At 34.1% G+C, this 20,909-nt stretch overlaps 3 protein-coding genes across 3 annotated transcripts; all 3 read right to left on the minus strand.

The window, feature by feature from the left end:
• Positions 1-546: 546 nt before the first annotated feature.
• On the minus strand, positions 547-2,595 carry HELRODRAFT_174166 (hypothetical protein; the record flags this gene model as incomplete). The annotated part of the gene is made up of 3 exons (XM_009020726.1): positions 547-620; positions 2,077-2,320; positions 2,518-2,595. 3 exons carry the CDS (start codon positions 2,593-2,595, stop codon positions 547-549), a joined length of 396 nt encoding a protein of 131 aa, XP_009018974.1.
• A 595-nt stretch (positions 2,596-3,190) lies between these two features.
• HELRODRAFT_174167 (hypothetical protein) lies at positions 3,191-6,069 on the minus strand (the record flags this gene model as incomplete). The annotated part of the gene is made up of 6 exons (XM_009020727.1): positions 3,191-3,274; positions 3,508-3,608; positions 3,919-4,329; positions 4,931-5,025; positions 5,450-5,684; positions 5,973-6,069. 6 exons carry the CDS (start codon positions 6,067-6,069, stop codon positions 3,191-3,193), a joined length of 1,023 nt encoding a protein of 340 aa, XP_009018975.1.
• Positions 6,070-9,155: 3,086 nt separating this feature from the next.
• Positions 9,156-11,486, minus strand: HELRODRAFT_174168 (hypothetical protein; the record flags this gene model as incomplete). Its single annotated transcript, XM_009020728.1, has 4 exons — positions 9,156-9,226; positions 10,724-10,787; positions 10,863-10,917; positions 11,269-11,486. 4 exons carry the CDS (start codon positions 11,484-11,486, stop codon positions 9,156-9,158), a joined length of 408 nt encoding a protein of 135 aa, XP_009018976.1.
• Between the last annotated feature and the right edge of the window lie 9,423 nt (positions 11,487-20,909).

Below are 20,909 nucleotides of genomic sequence, written 5' to 3' on the forward strand. Positions count from 1 at the left end.
TAAGTTCTTCATGAAGTTGTACGAATGAAATTAAAAGCATTAAAGCTGATGCCTGGCATGAAAATGAAAGACAGTTGGAACGCACGTAGATCATTTCTCTTAAAGTTGGTAATGCTTAGCGTCGTTGTTACTACCAACTAACTATAAAACTTATTAATATTTAATTTGTTTGGTTTATTGATTCTTCCCAATCACATTTTTACATAGTGGATAAATAAAACATTCCCTGGTGTTCAAGGAGGGGTGGTGTTCAAGGAGGGGTGGTGTATTTTACATGATAGCAATTGTGTTTCTATTGCGTGTTAGTGTTGTTGATGTTGTTGTGTTTCTATTGTTTTTGTTCGTTTGTTTGTTTGATGATGATGATGCATTGTTGCTGCTACAGTGCGTGTGTTGCAGTCGTAAATGCGGCAGCCACATCCGCTTCCTATCAAACAGTCGCCTGACATGCTCCGTGCTCATAAATTTAATAACAGTGCCTCTCCTTCTTCATTTCATCATTGATGTAACCGATGCACTCACAACACGCACCACCCACACATCACATTACTCGTGGTGGGTGGGGATCTTCTTGCATTCAAACTTAGCCACTTCAATAGCAATCTCTCCCCTGTCAGGTTCTGGATTTTAAGAAAAATTAAAAAAAATTAGGATGACCAGACGCGTTTGTCCATTCAGCCTCTCACCATGAACCATCATTGACCAAAAAACGTAACTGTCTCTTTGGAAACATTCAACTGTCACTTTAAAAAGCACTTTCCAATTACCAAAATTTAATTAAATTCTTCACGAGCGTGCTACGTCATGGAATTCCTCGAAATGCCCCAAAGAAGACCACCTCGCTGGCGTGGAAGAAGGGGGTGTTTCGAAAAAATTAACCGCTCCATATCATTATTGGTCTAATTATAATAACGCCAATAATAATAATCACGTGATGATGTCAACCATAACATCAATCACGTGATTAGGTCGATGGCATTAATGGCAAGATGACATCATTCATATGATGTCATCACAAGATGACAAGCATCACCACGTGACGTCAACGTGAACACGTGATCGAAATCATTCCCCGACAACGCTTACGTTGATCGATTGAATTTTCAGCACGCATTCTTAATTATATTTTCCTTTGGAATCGATCGTTGTGTTGGTATGTCTGAGTGTGAATGTAGAAAGCACACGATTTCACGCACGCTATACCGTCACGTCACAAACATGCACACACACACACACATGCACACACACAAACACACACTTATCGACAAACACATGTAAGCAAATCAACAATAAAATTTCTGTAAACTTGTTCATAATTACTGATTAATTAATTAACAAACTATTTGTTATCAACAATTTTCAAATTGTTGGTCTTGAGCTTGAAGCACATTGATCCTGCTAAGACAATCTCCGTACAAGCATGCAATCAAATTGTTTTCTTGTTCTCATCGGCGATTGCGAAACATGGAAAGAAACAAAATGGCGACTGCCATGCGTCTGCGCAGGTTCGAATGTTCCAGTGAAAGTGGCAGGTTCAGTCGGCGTCTGCCTCGTTAGCCGCCCGGTCGTTGGGCGGATGGGAGGTTGGAGCGCGTGCACGTTGATTTACACGTGGAGATTGCAGGAGGAACATTGAACATTTAAATAAAAAGGCGATAAAACATCATCGGATTTTACACCATCAGTTTTTTGTTTGTTGATATGAGCGATTTATGACAGCAGCGTAGCACGGCGATGATGATATTTCAATGAAAACTGACGATGGTAACTTCAAAAGTTTGTTTTTATAACGTTTTGTCTCAACTTTGCGGCTCCTCATACGTTTAAATTTGATATTTTAAAAATTTATACATTTCAAAAAATAAATTAAAAATAAGAACATCAAATAAAAATAATCCTCATTGGATTACTTACAATCGACAGCACAGCATTCATCGCTCGAACACACACAGATACACAGAACCACACACATAAACAGTGGACAGAACAAAACGAGGACCAACAACAAACATTCAAGCAAGCAACCGCTGCGAGACACTCAATAGACATGCGACATGAAAACGACGAGCAGCCAACCTTGATCATCATCATCATCAGGAGCGAGGAAGTTGTGGCTGTTTTGGAGGTCGTTGGGAGCGAGGTGGACGGGATCTGAGCAGTGAGCATCGCCGGCGTTGTTGAAGCAGACGACGCAGACGTACAAAGGTTTGTTGAAGTCAACGTTCTCCAGGGTGAGGTTGCGGTGGTTGGCTGACGTCTTCAGGGTCTGCCACTTGGTTTGGTGGGTCGTCAGCGAAGTGGAGTGGCGAATTTTATAGCCCTGGATTGCATGTCGTTTAAATAGAATTAAAAATGAACCAACATTTTAATTAAAAAATTGTTTTTTCTCCGCTAATCAATATAATGGCAGAAGCCACACTGCCACAAGCTTTAATTATCTTACAAAACCAGACGACCTTTGTCATGTGATGAGTTTTTTATTAATTTTCAGATGTAAAACCATTAAACAAAACAAACCAAACCAATTAAGAGAACTCTGTCACTGGCTTTGTGAACCGCACTACTGACATCAAAGTTAAAAAATTTCGCCCACATATCTTGTAATTTATTTTTCAAGGTTTCAAAAGTAATTCAAAAATTTCGTCAGAAATGATTTAAGCCAAATTTTTTCAACTCTAGGCACCAATCTTTGGAGTTGTTTTTTTCAGTTGAGCGACATATTTAAAGTGTTGTTGGAAAGACTGAGAGGTCACACATACGAGGTCACACATACGAGGTCACACATACGAGGTCACGCATACGAGGTCACACATACGAGGTCACACATACGAGGTCACACATACGAGGTCACACATAAATGGCATCCATTAATTATGCTCCTTGCACGTACGCCTCCTATTACGAAGCAATAAAATTGATTGACAGAGCAGATGTTATGGTCACGTGTAGTTTTAATGAAACTCGCCATCTTCGAATATTGGTTGAAAATTGATTGATAAAATTTTAATTTCCTCGATCTTGTTAGTAATTTAACTTTCGAACCATTTGACTTAACACAGCACGAATGCTTGTTAATGTGATTAGCACCATTCAAAAAATTTCACTAAATGTTTGTCTGACTTCTCATGAAAATAATTTTTGCAAATATTTTTAACGAAAAACTGAAAGGATTAATGACATATTTACCTTGTTAGCCGCTCAAAAATGTTCTAGAGATATAATTTTTATGCGTATGAACAAGTACCCAACAGGTACATCTGTGCTTGTTGATGCACTGGTGTTCATCGAATGGTATCGTATTAATGAAGCTTACTTGATGAAGAACTTCATATAATGGAAACATCATTTAAAAATATTTAAAAGAAAGCTTCATCGTCAACTTATGCCTAGCATTACAATCTTTTTTGTCACTATCATCATCATCATCACTATCATCATCACCACTATCATCATCATCACTAACATCATCATCTCTATCATATGCAGTCATGATGGTTGATGTCTAACCTTGATAGCTCCGTTGATAGCATTGCATTCACTCCACTGTACGAGGACCGAAGAATCGTCAGCGTTGGACTGCACTTTGACGCCAGGAGTGGCTGGTGGGACTGCCAGGTAGTGTGGTGGTAGTGGGTGAAAAGGTGAGTGGTGAGTGAGTGAGTGAGTGGATGAGTGAGAATGCCATGGTAACGTGATGAAGTGAGTATATATCGACCAAAACTTCCACTGATCTGCATTGATTTGCTAAATAAATTTACAAAGCACCAATCGATAATAAAACATCCTAACAAACTGTTTTTATAAATCAAAAATTGAAGAAATAATTCAAATTTATCTTAAGAGTTTGCCATACACTTGTGCAAATTTTTAAAACGGTAGTCTGCCAGTAGTACACATTTTTACATCTCAATAACCAACCCTCTTCCTGCGTGGTAAACTGGGCGGGAGAACTTGGATTGCTCTCGCCCCCGCCACCGACCGCCACCACTCTGGCGTGGTACGTCGTGAATGGCTTCAAGTCTTTTATGCTAAACCACTTGTGAAAGATTCTGTCGCTTTGATTTGTTGCGGTCACCGATTTGTTGTTCATTGTTTGAATGTTGTTGTCAGCAACTGTTTGTACGATCACATACCAATGATCAACATTGACTGGTAGCGCCTGAGTGTTGCCGAGATGGTGGCGCGGTTGTTGCTGCTGCGGTCGGTAGTCCTGTTTCTGATGTGGCGAAGGTTTGTTGGTGGCGTGTTGGCTCTCTTGGATCCATTCTATTTTGGCCGATGTTGAATTGACTGAGGTGGCTCGCACGTTGCGCGGTGGTACTGGGTAGGCTGCAACAATTTTGTCAACATGAGATAGCATTTAATTTTTATAAAATATATGATATTCAATTAATTATACAAGAAAAAACAAACAAATTGGTAAAATTAAAGAAAGGTAAAAGACAGACTTTCAGCAACGTTATTTAATTCAAGTCAATTGCAGTCATAGCAACGCCATTAAATGATCAAATGAATAAGGATAAGTATATTGAATTCAGTGAAATTTGCCAAAATGGAGAAAAAATTTTAAGTCAACGAGAAATATCACTATCGACCACAACAGTTTTTTAAGAATTCTATTAAATCATTGACTGATTTAAAATTTATCGTCTATTCACGAAGTTAAAGCAATTAAGTAAAAGTGATGCAGATGCAGAGTTCCGGCTAGATGTCAAACTTTATTCACTTTTATTAAATTGCTTAATATTCATAATAACAATTATAACTTTTACTACAACTGATAATAATAATAAACAACGTGGCGATTTATTATGCGCAAAGGTCCAGCTGCCTCAGAGGTGCTCGGAGCCAGCATCTGCAAGCTTGAGTCATTTTTTTCAAGTCTGGCAGATTTAATATTTCTGAGTTTCAGTGGTTGGTTGTTTCAAACCTGCAGAGGGCAGCCTGCCGACGACTGCAAATTTTGATTTGGCGATGGAAAATTGGGCGAGTTTTGTGAGTTCGTGGTGAGAAAAAAGGGATTGCCTAAAAACGGTGATTTGGAATTGAAGGTTATGAAAGGAGGACAGGCATTTTCTAAATGATGTACCTTGCCTGAATGCTGATGCAGTTTTTGAAAAGATTTTAAGAGCATAAATGTCCGACCGGGTTGTGGGCATTAGGCGGATGCAATTAAAAATATGTGCTCTAAATAAGAATTAAATAGTTTTAACAATTCACACATGCATGCACCGCACTCATATATGAGTATTCGTTTGCACACTTAACACACACACTCATCAAGTGTGTGTGTTAAGTGTTTAGACAACAACAGCGCATATTTATAAGCCGTTAATTAATGTGCTATTGAAATCATATATATTCAAATAAAAAGGAATAAAATATTTGTTGATTGAACTAACAAATGACGTGAACATCCACCGCTTGAGCCACCATTCCCATTTCAGACCTGGCAACACAACTTAGCTCCATGGACTCTCGTATATTTTTCAACGTTAAAACATTTTCGCTACTTGTTTCCTGATTCAAAACAGTTTCGGCCCTATTTTCTTTAGCGATCTGAAGCCATTTGATGCGCGGTGTCGGATTCCCAGTTGCGGCACACGCCACTTCTCTCGTTTCGCCAACCTCAACAAACACATCTCGAGGCAGTTCATCAAAGAACTGAGGAGGAATTCGTCTACCTGAACGAGTAAGTGAGGCTTGAGTTTGCAAAAATCAGATACTTGTAATGCTTGTGAATCAATTAGTTGATCCCATCACACGTGCATTAAATGAACTTTGCCGCTTATTATTAACACAGAGAATTTACATCATTCGCACAGTTAAGTTTCTATGAAAATAGAAATATTTAGAGAACAACATCGCATATTTATAAAATCTGATATCAAAATGCAATACCATTATTCAAAAAGATCCACAATTAAGGTAATGAAGCATGCGAAAATGAAGATGTCAAGAATGCATCTGACCTTTAACCTGCACGTTGACCGGGTCAGAGAAGATGACCCCGTGCGTGTTGGTGGCGTAACACTCGTAAGCTCCTTCGTCCGACTCCTGCACCTTCATGATCTCCAGACCACCTGGAAAATTTCAACATTCTTCTGAGTCTTCAACACAGTTAGTAATAATCTGATGAGTATTTATAACAGTTGTAATTGATTTCATCTAATTTCTTAATGTATCTAGACCACATTTTTTAACTACATTATTTAAACCTTGACAAAAAAATCAGCATAAAATTAAAAATGTATTATTTTAATGATCAATCAATGAATTTATTAAAACGTAATAAATTGACGAATTAGCATCAATTTTTATGTTCACGTGTTAACAATTTCAAACGTTAAAAGCTATATTTAGAAAATGATAACAATGAACCACATCCATAAAGAAATAACCAGCCAACGCAATAGCGTAATAAGGCGAAGATGGGCACGAAACAGCAGTTAATAAATCGCACTTGCGTGAAAAGACGCTTGAAAATTATTTCTCAGCCGGGCAGGATCGAGGAGTTAAAGTATTGAAATCTCATTTAGATTCAGTACGTCAACAGTTATTTATTCAAAAAACGAAACAAATCACTTTAACGAACGACAGCCACTGCTGAAAGAAGGATGGCGGGGAGAAGTGTACTTCAAATTTTGGAAGAGAGGAAGGATTAAAAAAACGATCGGTAACCACCCTAAATTAAATGCCTGTTTTGACAACGACCGCTACAAAAAGTATTATTATATTACTACTACTCTACTACTACTACTACTACTACTACTACTACTACTACTACTACTACTACTACTACTACTACTACTACTACTACTACTACTACTACTACTACTACTACTACTACTACTACTACTACTACTACTACTACTACTGCTACTACTACTATTATTGTGTTATCATAAGCAACTTACTGGTTAATGATGATAAATATAAATGTGGCGATCGAAATAAATAGAGAGATTTAGATGCTTACGAGTGCAGCTGGAGAAATGGGTGACACTGCTTTGAGGTTGAGGATGACGATGAGGAGAGGACACAAGTGGCGCCCAGAAAAATAATGATGACACTTTTTTATTTTTTATCATTCTGCTAGGACGATAAAACTATGTAAATGATGAGATATATTTTGCTATTATAAATAGATAAAGTTTGGTCATTAGAGCATTAGCGGAAACCACAGCTCTATATTTCCGTTAAACACTTCATTTTTCGATTTCTCGTCGAAGGAACAGGATTTGTGAGGTTTTTGCAAAATAGAATATTCAATTTAGTTAATGGGGTAGCATAACCAAAATTTTTTGTGGATGATGGTAAAATTTGATGGAAAACTTTTCAGTCAAAATTTTAAAAAAATTTATAAATGTTTGGTTCAATTTCGGGATAACCCAAAGTAAATTTTCAGTCGTGGTTGAGCTCAGAGCCCCTCTTGGCAACAACAAATCTGCTTAACTCAGCAGAATTCTTTTTCAGGCTCAAAATCAAGAATGATCTAAAAGACTAAACATTTTACAAACATTTCTAAAAAATTGCAAGGTTATACATTTTGTCATTGATTTTTGTTTCCAATCATGCTTAGCATTAATATTCATAAGTCAAAAGAAATCGTTTATGTGCTTTAATATAGAGAAGTTGTGAAAGAATAAACTTCTGCTACGATTTCTACTGCTACTACTTCTATTATTACTACCACTACTATTAATAATAATAACATTAACAGCAACAATAACATTAAAAACAAAATAAGCTGTTTTTAAAATGACAGCGCTAATTATTTAACAGAAAAATTTTCATCTTTCAACATCATAAATAATTACAAGGCTAGAGAGAGAAAGAGAGAGAGAGAGAGAGAGAGAGAGAAAAGAGAGAGAGAGATGATGTCTTGAAGTTATTATACGACTAAACAACATCCAACCACATAATACAACAACATACAACAACATTCCGCGACACACAGCATCCAGCAACATCCAACAACTTACAGCAACATACAAAAGACAAACAGTGAGCAAACATTGTATGAACACAATGCAACACATGAAACTTTTTAAAAAGTTAACCTGTCTCTTCTGTATTTAAAAAAATATTATTATATATGTAATGATTTTATGTATTTAGTGGAGAAGCTAAGTATATACCACAAAAATTGTCACTTGTAGTTTCTCATATCAATTGATCTTTTTCCATCAAAAAAGCTATAAAATAATTGTTTCAAAAGATTGAATGAATTATTTTTAATAGATAATCTTTAAACAGCGTCATCAAAACTTTGAGATAGTGCCAATTTTTGTTCAAATATATATCACAATACATATTACATTGACGAGTTCATTAAGACGATAACCATCCTGACAGGGAGTTATGTTAACATGACGAACAAACAGACAACTGCAGACTGCTTATTATACTTATGCATGTACACTATCTGCGTTTACCCCCAGGCCTAATATACCACGACATGTCTGTGCATTGCGCTGATGAAGAACGAAACACGCACAGCAACAAATCCCCCCAACGGCAATCTCCCACATCACTCGTTAACAAAGCATCGAATTCGAGGCACATGAAATCACATCTAATTCTAAAACATACTAACCACACAATCTCACCACACACACAAACGACAATTCGCCCACCCACACACACACACACATATACACACACATGACCATTCACACACGACCGCACCCAAGTGAGAGACTTTGTAATAATCGCATTCATTTCGCTGCCATTAACCCATGCACAGTACAAGTGTTTATAATTTGTTCATATATTCAATTTAAATTTTTAAAATTTAACAACGAAATAATAACTAAGAAAAAAAACGTAAACACACATCTGTTGTGTATGCGTGTGTTTGTGTGTCTGTGTACGTGCGTGTGGTTTGAGGTGACGACAGCCATGCAAAGGAGCGTCTACAGAAAAGGAGAGAGGCCAGAAAAGCCACTGCATACACTTTAAGTTAGGGGTAAATATTATTATGAAAATAACTATTTGAAAGTATTTTAATTTTTGGGGCAATCATTAAAATAAAAACCACTTGCTACCTACAACGTTAAAGAGTTGACCTTTATTTTATTATACAGAACAAGTTCTAAATCGACCAAAAATTAATCCTGTGGGAGATTTTTGTTCCAACATTCCCGAGGGGATTAAACACTTGCACACTTCTTCACAGGCGCGTTGTCTTTAATGACCTCGTAAAATTGCAAAAGCGCGTTTCCTAGTAACATTAACGTACGAGGAAATTTGTTTAATAACTAATTAAACAATCGTTGAAGTCATCTCGTGAACGTCGAGAAATTTGTTCAAACACGCACACACACACACACACACGCACACATACACACACGCACGCACACACACAATCAAACAAACACAAACACACATCGCACATGCACTCACACATATATGCACGTTTACATATACACGCACACACAATAGCTGGTCTAAATTTTAATCATTTGCATTTACACATTATTTTGAAACGATAGGACATCTGCTTCAAATGAAACGAGACAATATGAAATGCTCTCGAATACAACGGAACATAACGATACGAAACGCAAATGCCCACAAATTCATCATTTTCTAAATTTAATTACATTTTCCTCCACTCTGCATGGAGGTTCGTCATCAATAAGCGGGCCGGATTCAGAGTTCTGGAGACCATGGGGACTGTAAAAGTGTGGAAACCCCTTGTTTCCAAATAAAAGAAAAATTCTTGTCAAGGTTTTAACAAAATTATTTCCAACAAATAAAATTATTTCAAAAAAGAATGTAGTATTTTGTGAAACCAAATACAATGAATTAAAAACTAAACAACAGAGTTAACGAGAGGAGCAATATTATTATTTTAATGCAAGCATTGCCGTAAAAAGAGCCAAGAAATGTTAGCGAGCAAAAGTGAAAGTGAAAGAAGTAAAAGTTGCTGTCCTTTTTTAAATCCCACCCTGGCGACAAGTAACGTGTATGTAGTTTGCTAATAAATAACAACGTCCAGATATCCTCATGTTAGCATAGTCTCTTGCGGGTTTAACTCAATCTCATATCCACACATACACATCCACACGTATCGACACCCACTCGAACCTACACTAACCCACACATACAAATTCACACACACACTTATATTTATTTACACAAAGTTATTATACGACCGATTTTCTTTAACATATTCTTAAAATGTCAACATTTATTTTGATAAAAATCATCTAAGGATTAATTAAAGTACGTTGTCATCAATAAAAAATTTGCAGAAACGTCTTTTGCTTTTTGATCCAATTTTTCAAAATCATTATTTTGTCGATTCATTTTCATACAAAAAATTTCACTTAACTGGGAGAAGACGTTCCAGCACCTCGAAACTTGGGATCATTTTATTGTTCTCACAGAGCTGCATTGCTGCAGCTCCACACATGTAAAAAATTTGTTATCAATGGCTTTAAACTTTCGCAATAATAAAACTTTGTTTAAATATACGTCACAAAGAATTATTTTTGCATTATTTTAAAAACAGTGATGAGCTCGGCCCAAACATCACTCAAATCTATTATCATTATTATTATTAAACGACATTTTGAAAAAGTTGTGGCATTGTAGAAAACTAGAAACTAATATTTTATAAATAAAATCTACTAATCAGGAAAAGATTGTAAAAATCAAACGCTTAAAAAAATAGTCTTAATATCCTGATGAAACTTTAGACTGCCTGACTGACTGGTGATGACATGAGGTCCGATGAAAACAGGAGGGCTCCTTAGTTTGCTATTGATAGGGATTTTCTTAATTTTGAAAATTCGAAGTTGAAAAAATCAGATGACCTTATGATCAGATTTTAGACTTTATGACAAAATGACCTTATGACCAAATAATCTTATGACCTCAAATGCTATCGTTAGCATGCAGTTATAGCTGACAATTGTTCACCCAAATAAAATTGGTTTTTACTAATCAATCAACCAATCAAACAGATTTTACCAAACAAAATGAAGAACCTCGAAAAACAACATATGTAAAAAATAACTTGAAAAAACCTGGAAATAGATAAAGTCAGAAAATGTGAGTTGTGAAAAATTAAATAAAAAGTTGAAAATTAGCCTTTTTACCAAACAATTTGATCATTCAGATAAAATTCGTTTTTATTAGCCAACCAATTTTATGTTTACTGTGAAAAACGCCACTTCTTAAAATTGTTTGGAAGCATTTAAACATTATAGAAGATTTTTTTATTATTGCAGCTCTGACATACGCAGAACCACTTACAATATTACATATACATTATCTTGTATATCTTTTATCATGTTTTTCGTATCTTCATCCATTGATTTGAAGCAGCCATCTTCGCCACAAAGGCTGTTTATCTTTTTTACACGACGTACACATGTATTTATGAGCACGCGCAAGCACCGCATCATATACGCTGAGTATATGATAGACATTGAGATGCTTTGACTCAGCGAGCATTTGAACCACTGAGCCATCTCGCAGGCCAACATGCGACAACTTACGTCGTCTCCCCATTTGATATATATCAAAAAATATCATATAAAAACACACATTATAGATGGTATCATATAAAAAACACACCCTATGAACGTGGTTTTTTCAATAATTTAGCTGATTCAATTTTTAATCAATTATTGCTGAACTGTAAATTACCTCACCAAAAACTATCGGTGTTTGTAAACAAGAGATGCCCCTAACGTTCGGCCTGGGCGAATATTTGGACGTAATTTGACATTCGGCTTCGGCTATTTATAAAGACCGAAGAGACAGTTTTTGTTTAGGCTATTAGTTATTTTAAACTCCTGTATTTTTGAATATTATTTGTGAAAAATTCTTCTTTGCTATCGTAGCAGTTAAAACATCTGAATTTCAACAAGACATTGAATGTAATCTCGATAATATAAATTGTACAAATGAAGCTGCAAGTCATTTTTGAGAATTATCAAAGATATTCACTGTTAGCATGCAGGTACTTTAATTTTAATGTGTTGATTTTTTTTTATTTTATTTTTTATTTTCTTTTTTGTTGCATATTTACCCAAACGTTAACGGATAGATATGAATCCACTCCTGCATTTTTCATATTTAAATTTTTAAATAAAATTTTTTCAAAATTTTAAGTTTTTTGGTTTTTGACCTTTGGCTTCAGTCGAGTAGTGTAACTACTATTTGGTGAAAAAATTCACTGTTCAGTGCATTTCTAATTCAAATTGACCTCCAGAAGAGAGAAAAATATCATTTTAAAATTCTCTCACATCACATAATTTTCATAAACGCTAATGTCAACCTATTTCGTTATTGCAGTTTTTTCTAATTTGTAATTTTATTCTTAACATCTTCGAATCAAAATTTACCTAATAACTGGACATCCATATTAAAATAATCGATATCATGAAGGCCAACTTTAGAGATATCTGTCATCGAAACGTATTATAACATAAATTTGATTTCTTATTCAGCAGAACAATGTTACAAAATTTACCAGAATATAAAAAATATGAAAAGTAGAAAAACTAACCAGACGGCATGAGAGTTGTTCTTGGGTCAGTGAAATCGATGGGCAGAAAATTCTTGAGCCACTTCACGTACGGCTGAGGGTCGCCAACTGCTCGGCAGGGCAGCAGCAACGTCTTGTTCTTATCGATTGTCTTTGCGACGGGGGGCTCCAAGATGGCAGGGAAGCCTAAAGGAGCTGAGGAGTGAATGAATGGATGGAAATGAATGGACAGATGAATTAATGAATAAATGGATAGATGGTAGTTGGTTGAATAGATAGATGAAACGGATCGATGGATGATTGGATAGATATATTTTATATATTATAATATATATTTTTTATATTATATTATATATATATATATATATATATATGTTGGTAATAGACCATAATTTTTACAATATTCTATAAATTTTACCGAATTTTTGGCGTTAATATGTTTGTAGTTCGTTTTTTCGATTTTTCTCACTAAAGTTTTTAGGTGAACGTTTAGTTTATTAAAAATTCAAAATAAACTTATTTTCCGAATTCATGCTGCAAATAAAGCCATATTTTGATTCCGAATGAATCATCATCAGTGCGATTTAGTTTATATAGGGAAATATTCACTTTGTCAAAGTGAACTTAGATGGAAATTAGGCGTCAGATTAGGCGTCAAATTAAATTAACGCCAAACATTCGGTAGAATTTATAGAATATTGTAAATATATATATATATATATATATATATATATATATATATATATATATATATTATAAATAGAAAAGCTCTTTTCGGCATCAACTGCCATCATCAGTGCAGTTATATAGTATTGTTATATAGACAAACTTAAAAGACACAAAGACGGAACAATACTATATATATTATATATATATATGTGTGTGTGTGTTTATATATATATGTGTGTGTGTGCGTGCGTGTGTGTGTGAGTATGTGTTGTGTGTGGTGTGTGTGTGTGTGTTTGCACAGTATTGTATGAATTATACCATATTGTTGGCATCAATCAATTTAAAGTTTGTCTTTAAAATTTTCCTTACTAGAATTTTCTGGAAATTGTTCAATTTATTAGAAATAGAATTATTATCCAAGTTCATCATGGAAACTTAATAAAACAGTTGTTATCCAATTTCACCATGTAAAATAAGGCTTTTATTTCGATTTTTCACGAATCATTTTCAGTGCAGTATTTTGTGCACAAGCATGCCATGTACTTTGCTGCACTTTGCGTGTACTTTATATAGTTTCAAAGCATAGTTAGTTACTTGACAAAATGAGTTACTTAGTTGATGTCGTATCTTTTTTGTTGTTGTCGTCATTTCCTTGCTCTTTATTGTTATTAGAGTTAGTATTATGGTGTCGAGTTGGTAATGGTGTAATCATTTTTTGTTGGTTGTTTATTTCAGGTTCATTGATATCTATAAGGACTGCAATTTTTAGATGTTTTGTGTTGGTATTTTGATAAGTTATTTTTGTGTTGTCAAGAAATCGTCGGGCATGTTGCATGTGCAACCAATATATGCAGCAAAGTACACAGCGTGCTTGTGCACAAAATAAATATGATTACATTATTTTGCACAAGAGGTGCCTTCAATATGCCATGCTTCCTTCAACGCTTCCCTAAATTTCAATGCAGGCGCTCCTGAGTGTAGAAACATAATGTGTGTGAGTGTGTATATGTGTGGGGTGTGTGTTTGTATGAAAGTGTTTGTGTGTTATATTGATGTGTGTGAATGTCGGTATGTGTTAGAGTGGGTGTGGCGTTTGTGTGTGTACATGTGTATGTATTTATTTATTTATGTATGTATGTATGTATGTATGTATGTATGTATGTATGTATGTATGTATGTATGTTAAAACCAAATCGTGATGAATGACACCAAACAGTCAAACATCTGATTAAAAGGGTTAACACTTTAATGTATCGTTAGTCTCACACGTCGGCGTTTAAATTAATATTTTCCGACACACAAACACGCAGAAATCGCTGCAACAAACACGAGATGTGGTTTATTGCAAAAAAGAACTCTCTGTTGTCACCTGACCGAATACCAATCATTTTACACAATGTTTTAATAAATTTTGAAGTATTGGGGTCCATGGGTCCAAGGACCTCGATACATATTGGCAAAAAATCTAACGAAGGCAGGGCGTGTTCATATTTTTTAATTTTTTCGTCCGATGCCCTGATTGCAGCCAAACCACATTCTTTGCTGGTAAGGTGAACGTAGCGCTCGGNCAAGGTACCAGGAACCGTAACATCCCAAAGCCAACATTTACCAGTTCTCCAGGGAGTAAGAGTACAACCGTCTGGTCGCTTGCCATCTGNCACTGAAATGCCAGATGGTTCCTTCAAAACAGGAATAGAAGCTTTAGAAAAAAGCCGGCAAATGTAATCATTCAAAGCTGAATGACGAAGTTGACGGCCTCCACCTAAACGGCAAACCAAACCATGATGACCAAATTCGTCCGCCTCCGCGCCGCAACGACACAGATATTTATTTTGTATACTTAGGCCAAGTCTGAAACCAACGGCAAATCTAACAGACTCGTCATCGAGTCTGGTGCCTACATACATACATACATGTATGTCATTGTATATAAAATAAAGCGCAATGGCATTGTATATAAAATAAAGCATATATGTGGTTGGGGGCTAAAAAATAATAAATTATAAAAAACTTTAAAAATTAATTATCTTTAATAATAATAATAATTATCATTATTTAAGGTATCGTTACAGGATGATCAGTTAGATTTTAATTTAAAAGCAAATTGATTCTAACTAGATTTAATAATCCTTTTATTTACTTTGAACAGACGTGCGGTGATGAAGAGACAGAAGTTTTGAAATTCTCTGCACGCATGGATGCATCTGCACCGCCACGTGCCCGCGCATAACATGCACCAACTGATATCAAACGACATAATATCAGCAAAATAACATCAGCAACGTCACATCGAAAACATAGCGTCACCAATATAAGACAATCGGCAAAACATCAGCAGCTTGATATCAACAACATATCATCACATGTTTATATTTTTATTACTATAAATAGAAGATTTTGGAAATGCTGTTTATCAATGAAAAAGTTACCCTGAAGCAGCTTGTTGTAGTGATCATAACCCAGCTGTTTGTAAAATCAGGATAAAGTTGAAGAAAATCAAAAGTGAAGTGGCTACAAATGGTTTGAATTTTGTCAGTCCGTCACAAAATGATGAGATCAAGATCAAGTATAACGTTAAAGGACGGAATCGTTTTTAGTTATTGACGGAAGACGTAAATAAATCTAGATATGAAATATTTAGAGAAGCCCTCACAGAATCAGCAAGGGAAGTTATACCTGTGAAAGAGCAAAGAATAGGTCCTAAATGAATAACAGATGACATTGTATCTTTGATGGATGAACAAAGGAAAGTGAAAGGCTACAATCCTGATAGATGGAAAAAGCTGGACAAAACAATCAAAAAATTGTGCTTTGAGGTAAAAGATAAATAGTTAAATGACAAGTGCAAAGATCAAAAACAGAAATACAAATACAATGTATAAAAACATCAAAAAAATCACTAGAAAAATAGCGTGTACCGTTTCTGGATATATAAAAGCAAAATCCGGTAAAGTAATATTTAAGAAAGAAAAAGTACTAGAAAGATGGACTGAATATATTAACGACCTTTTCGATGATATCCGTGATGTAAAGCCTCCTATTAAAAAAGATAGAAGGACCAAAGATACTTAAATCTGAAGTTCTCGTCGCTCTTTCCAAATTAAAATCAAATAAAGCGATAGTTGTTGAAGAAATTTGGCATTAAAAAACTGACGGTAAACGTGTGAAACAAGTCAACGGCTACAATAATCTTAGAAGTCTAATTACCTCAGGTTGTAAATGTGATGTGGATATCAAACGAAGAATAGCTATGAAAAAAAATGCATGTTTTAATATGAAAAATTTTACTAACAGCAAAATTAGAATACCAACAAAATTAAAACTGTAAAAGTGTTACCTTTTTCCTGGGCTCAATTACGGCTCTGATTCTTGGACAATTTCTTAAGAAATAGAAAAAAAGGATTAATGCTGCTGAGATGTTGTTTTTTGGAAGAATTATGAAAATTAGTAGGATGAGGATGTATTAAAACAGTCCGGTTATGAAAAGAGGAAATTACCACAAATAATCCGACGGGGGCAGATAAAGTTTTTGGTCACATCATGGGGAAAGAATGAATGGAAAATCTAACAACTACTGAAAATATTGCAGGTAAAAGAGATTGCTGTCAACAGCGAATAACATTCGTGAAGTCATATCACCACATTTCAACTGCTACAAAGTGTTAAAGATCGGGTTTTGTGGATGTCGATGGTCGCCAATGTCCTGAAAGGATAAGGCACGAGAGAAAAGAAAAAGAATGACATAGTTTATTTGCTAAAGCTTATATTAAAGTATTTTAAATATTTATTCATTAATTTAACCAGTTTAATTAAGTCTGTTATCTAATTCACACATTGTCATAACAAATGAACAAGTATACCAAACTTCAGTTCAATCTTATTACAGGGAGCTATTGCAATATCATCTACAAGATTCCAAAACAAACAAACAAACGATTTAACAAACAAACTAAAAAAATATACTGTCAAAGAAACGTATAAAGTTGATATAAGCACATAATAATTGATCTGAAGTGAAATTTCATTAAAAATAATCTTTTATAAAAACAAGCAGGAATTACACAAATTGCTTTCTTTGCGGTAAAACAAAGCATTGATTCATATACAATGTCAGCGTGCGTCGTTGCAGATCATCATATCGAGATAAGTTTATAAATTTTTTTCATTTAAATATCTGTTATAATTTTTTTGCATTTATAGAACATTTTATGTTCCAAATAAATATATTAAACGCTCAATAAATTTGTATCGCATTATAACTATTTTGACGTGTATGTACGAGCCGACGCGCATGCGCTCTTTTGATTTTGTGAGTAAATATCATTCAGACATTGGTGATACTGGTATTACGAACTTTCGGTTTTTTCATAATAATACATACACGATATAAAAATGCATACGTAACCCGCTCTGACGTTCGTAAGTTATAGACACATTGGGAAATTATCGGGACATTGAGAAACCATCTGGGCAAAATAATACAACCGGGAAATTTTCAAGACACCAAGAAATTATGTTGACGTCAAAAAACTTGCAGGAAATAATTTAGTACCAATGATCGAGATTGGAACTGAACAACTTCATTCCACATGTCGGGATTAGGGATAGTCACACTCACGTTTAATAGGCGTGATTCCTAAAGAGGACTGACCAAAGCTTGAAGTAAGGATGCGTGAGCATATTGATAGATATCATTTCATCAGTACAACCAGTTTCAATAGACCGTTTGAAACTTTAATCTTACCACATGAGCAATAAGATAAAAGTTTCAAACGGTACGACTGGATGATTTAAAAATAAATCTATTGATTTAAATTAATAAATAAAAAAAATTTCAGAATTTTTGAATAAAAATATTATTATAAATAAACCAAAAAAACAAAAGACACAATTTATGCATCTTTAGTGGTGGTGAGAGATGGTGTGGTGTACATTATGTACTTTTACTAGCCGACCGTAACTGCAGTAGCAAAATCTCCCTATATATAACGTGATATATATGGATCGCAATACGGAACTATATATATATATATATATATATATATATATATATATATATCGATACATATATATATATACGGATAGCAAAACGGAACTGAAAAGAATTACTTATCTACTAGTAAGCAATGACAGAAAGACATCATCCATTGAATTTAATCAATCAATCAATCAATTAGCTTGTAAAGCGCTATTTCCGCGATGTTCAACAGCGCTCCTCAATGAATTTTGCAAACAGATGGGTCTTGAGATCCGCTCTGAGCTTCGTAAGTGATGGAGAAGTAGTCAGAGAAGGAGGTAGATAGTTCCAGAGAAAATGACCAGAAGAGCAAAAGCAGATTTAGCAAAAGAGTGTTTAACACGAGTTAAGAAGAAGTGAGAACAAAAAGACGATCGTAAACCGGGGCGTTTGGGTTCAATTAATATATCTGATAAGTACTTTGGAAATAATTTAGATTGAAACTTATACATAAATGTGCAAATTTTAAAAATTATTCTATATTTTATAGGTAGCCAGTGGAAGAGAACAAGATATGGAGATTTATGAGAAAAGAAAGGGGCACAAGCAACTAGACGAGCAGCAGAGTTAAAAGCTTAATTTAAAGGAAACAACAGCAGAACAGCAACAACATCAACAATGACAACGACATAATCCTATATTACAGAATTCATGTCAACGGCACATAAAATAGACAAAGTCGTTCTCAAACAAATCAAAAAAAGAAATGTTACACCAATCAAGGACACTAATAAAATAAAACTCAGGATATACTACAATAATTGTAAAACATCACAATTGGTCCTAAAGAACAACCGCACTCCTAAAGACGATTCTACTTTAAAGCGTAATCGTGTAATATACGAATTGTGCGCGTCAACAACATTCGTGTTACGACCACTTCACTATCAAGACTTCTCACAATGCATACACAAAGAGTAGCCATCAAATCTCACTTGCATCCAACTCATGCAAATCCAATAACCCGCCAAATTCTTGACAACAACACAGAAATAATTTATCAAAACACCAACACAATAGATTTAAAAATTACAGAAACTGTCCTAAAAGTGTCGTTTTCAAATAAAAAAATTGATATTCAACCACAGTTAAATTAAAACAAAGTCAAACAGGCAGCTAAGGAGGATTCATTTAATATTATGAAAGTGTCAAATTAAAAAAAATTGAGGTTTATACAATTTTTTGAGAGTATCATATAATATTAAAACATTGAGATTCAACCAATTAAATTAAAAGTTAAGCGAAGTCGAACAGACAACTGAAGAGGTACTTACAATTTTATGAAAATGTCATAATTAAATAAAACATTGATATTCAACCACAGTTAATTTATTCTTTTTTCTCAGTTTTTTTATTTATTTATTTATTCGTTTAATTTTATACCACTGCCTTGCATGCTGTAACAGTTTCTGCGTCTGTCAGATCCTGATTTTTATAGAATAATAGAAAAAAAGTTAATTAAAACAAAGTCGAAAATGCAACTAAGGAGGTTCATAAAATTTCATGAAAGTTTCGTATTCAAATAAAACATAAAGGTTCATAAAATTTTATGAAACCAACATATTTAAATAAAACAGAGGTTCATACAATTTTATGAAACTGACATATTTAGATAAAACATTGATGTTCAGTCACAGTTAAATTAAAACAAAGTCGAACAGGCAACTAAGGAGGTTCATACAATTATATTCAACCACATTTAGTTAAAAGAAAGTTGAACAAAGAATTTTTAAATAAAAATACAATAACAATATAATATAACAATATGTATTCGATACAATAACAACACTGTATATATATAAACCGAACCAGCGCTGAAGATAACCATGTTAAAAAAATATTGCTTTTGTGTTTTGTGTAAACCAGGGCATCAAACCGTAATTTTTTTCGTTTCGCTTTACGGTTTCGGTTCAGTTAGGGTTAGGGTTCAGTCAGCAAAACGAATTTCGGTTCGGTTCCGGTTTTCGTTCTTGAAGTAATATCGTTTTTTTTGGTTTTCGGTTTTGCTCCGGAACTTAATTTTGTTCATGCATAGTTTCATAAACGCATGTAACGGACATCCCACTATCCCACAATCTGTATTAAATTTACAACTTGTGGATAATAAAAAATTAATAACAAAAATAATTTTTAATGTTGTTAGTATAGAAGGAAACGTTTTTAATATTTTTTCTCAACAAGTTAAAACAATCAATCAGATGTTTTGAAATAACTCATATAAATATAAGATTGTTTCAAAAAGATGAAAATTTCCTATTATTATTAATATATCATCTAAAATGTTTTTACTAAAACCACTTCTGCAGTCTTTGAGGATAAATTTTAATCCGGAAACACATCTTTCCAGGTTCACTTGTGTAGCTGGTACCTACTCCAAGATTTTGAAAATGATCCTACTTGATCTCTAATTTTTCCGATTATATTGGATTTCTTTTCACGTGGCAATTTTTATTCAAATGAGCGGCGAACTCAGTCAAAAAAAACGAAAACGAAGATAATAAAAAGTTACATAGAATATTAAAAGACTATAAATAAATAAACGAAATAAATAAATGTAAATTAAAATAAATAAATATGAATATAAATATAAATACTGCATATACATCAAGTTGTTGGGAAACAACATGGCTGCCATTTCGAGGAAAAAACTTGTTACCACATATTAAACCAACATGATGAATTAACATGATTAACAAACGTGACGAATGAACATGA

Source organism: Helobdella robusta, assembly GCF_000326865.2.
Source record: "Helobdella robusta unplaced genomic scaffold HELROscaffold_29, whole genome shotgun sequence".
Classification (NCBI taxonomy): domain Eukaryota; kingdom Metazoa; phylum Annelida; class Clitellata; order Rhynchobdellida; family Glossiphoniidae; genus Helobdella; species Helobdella robusta.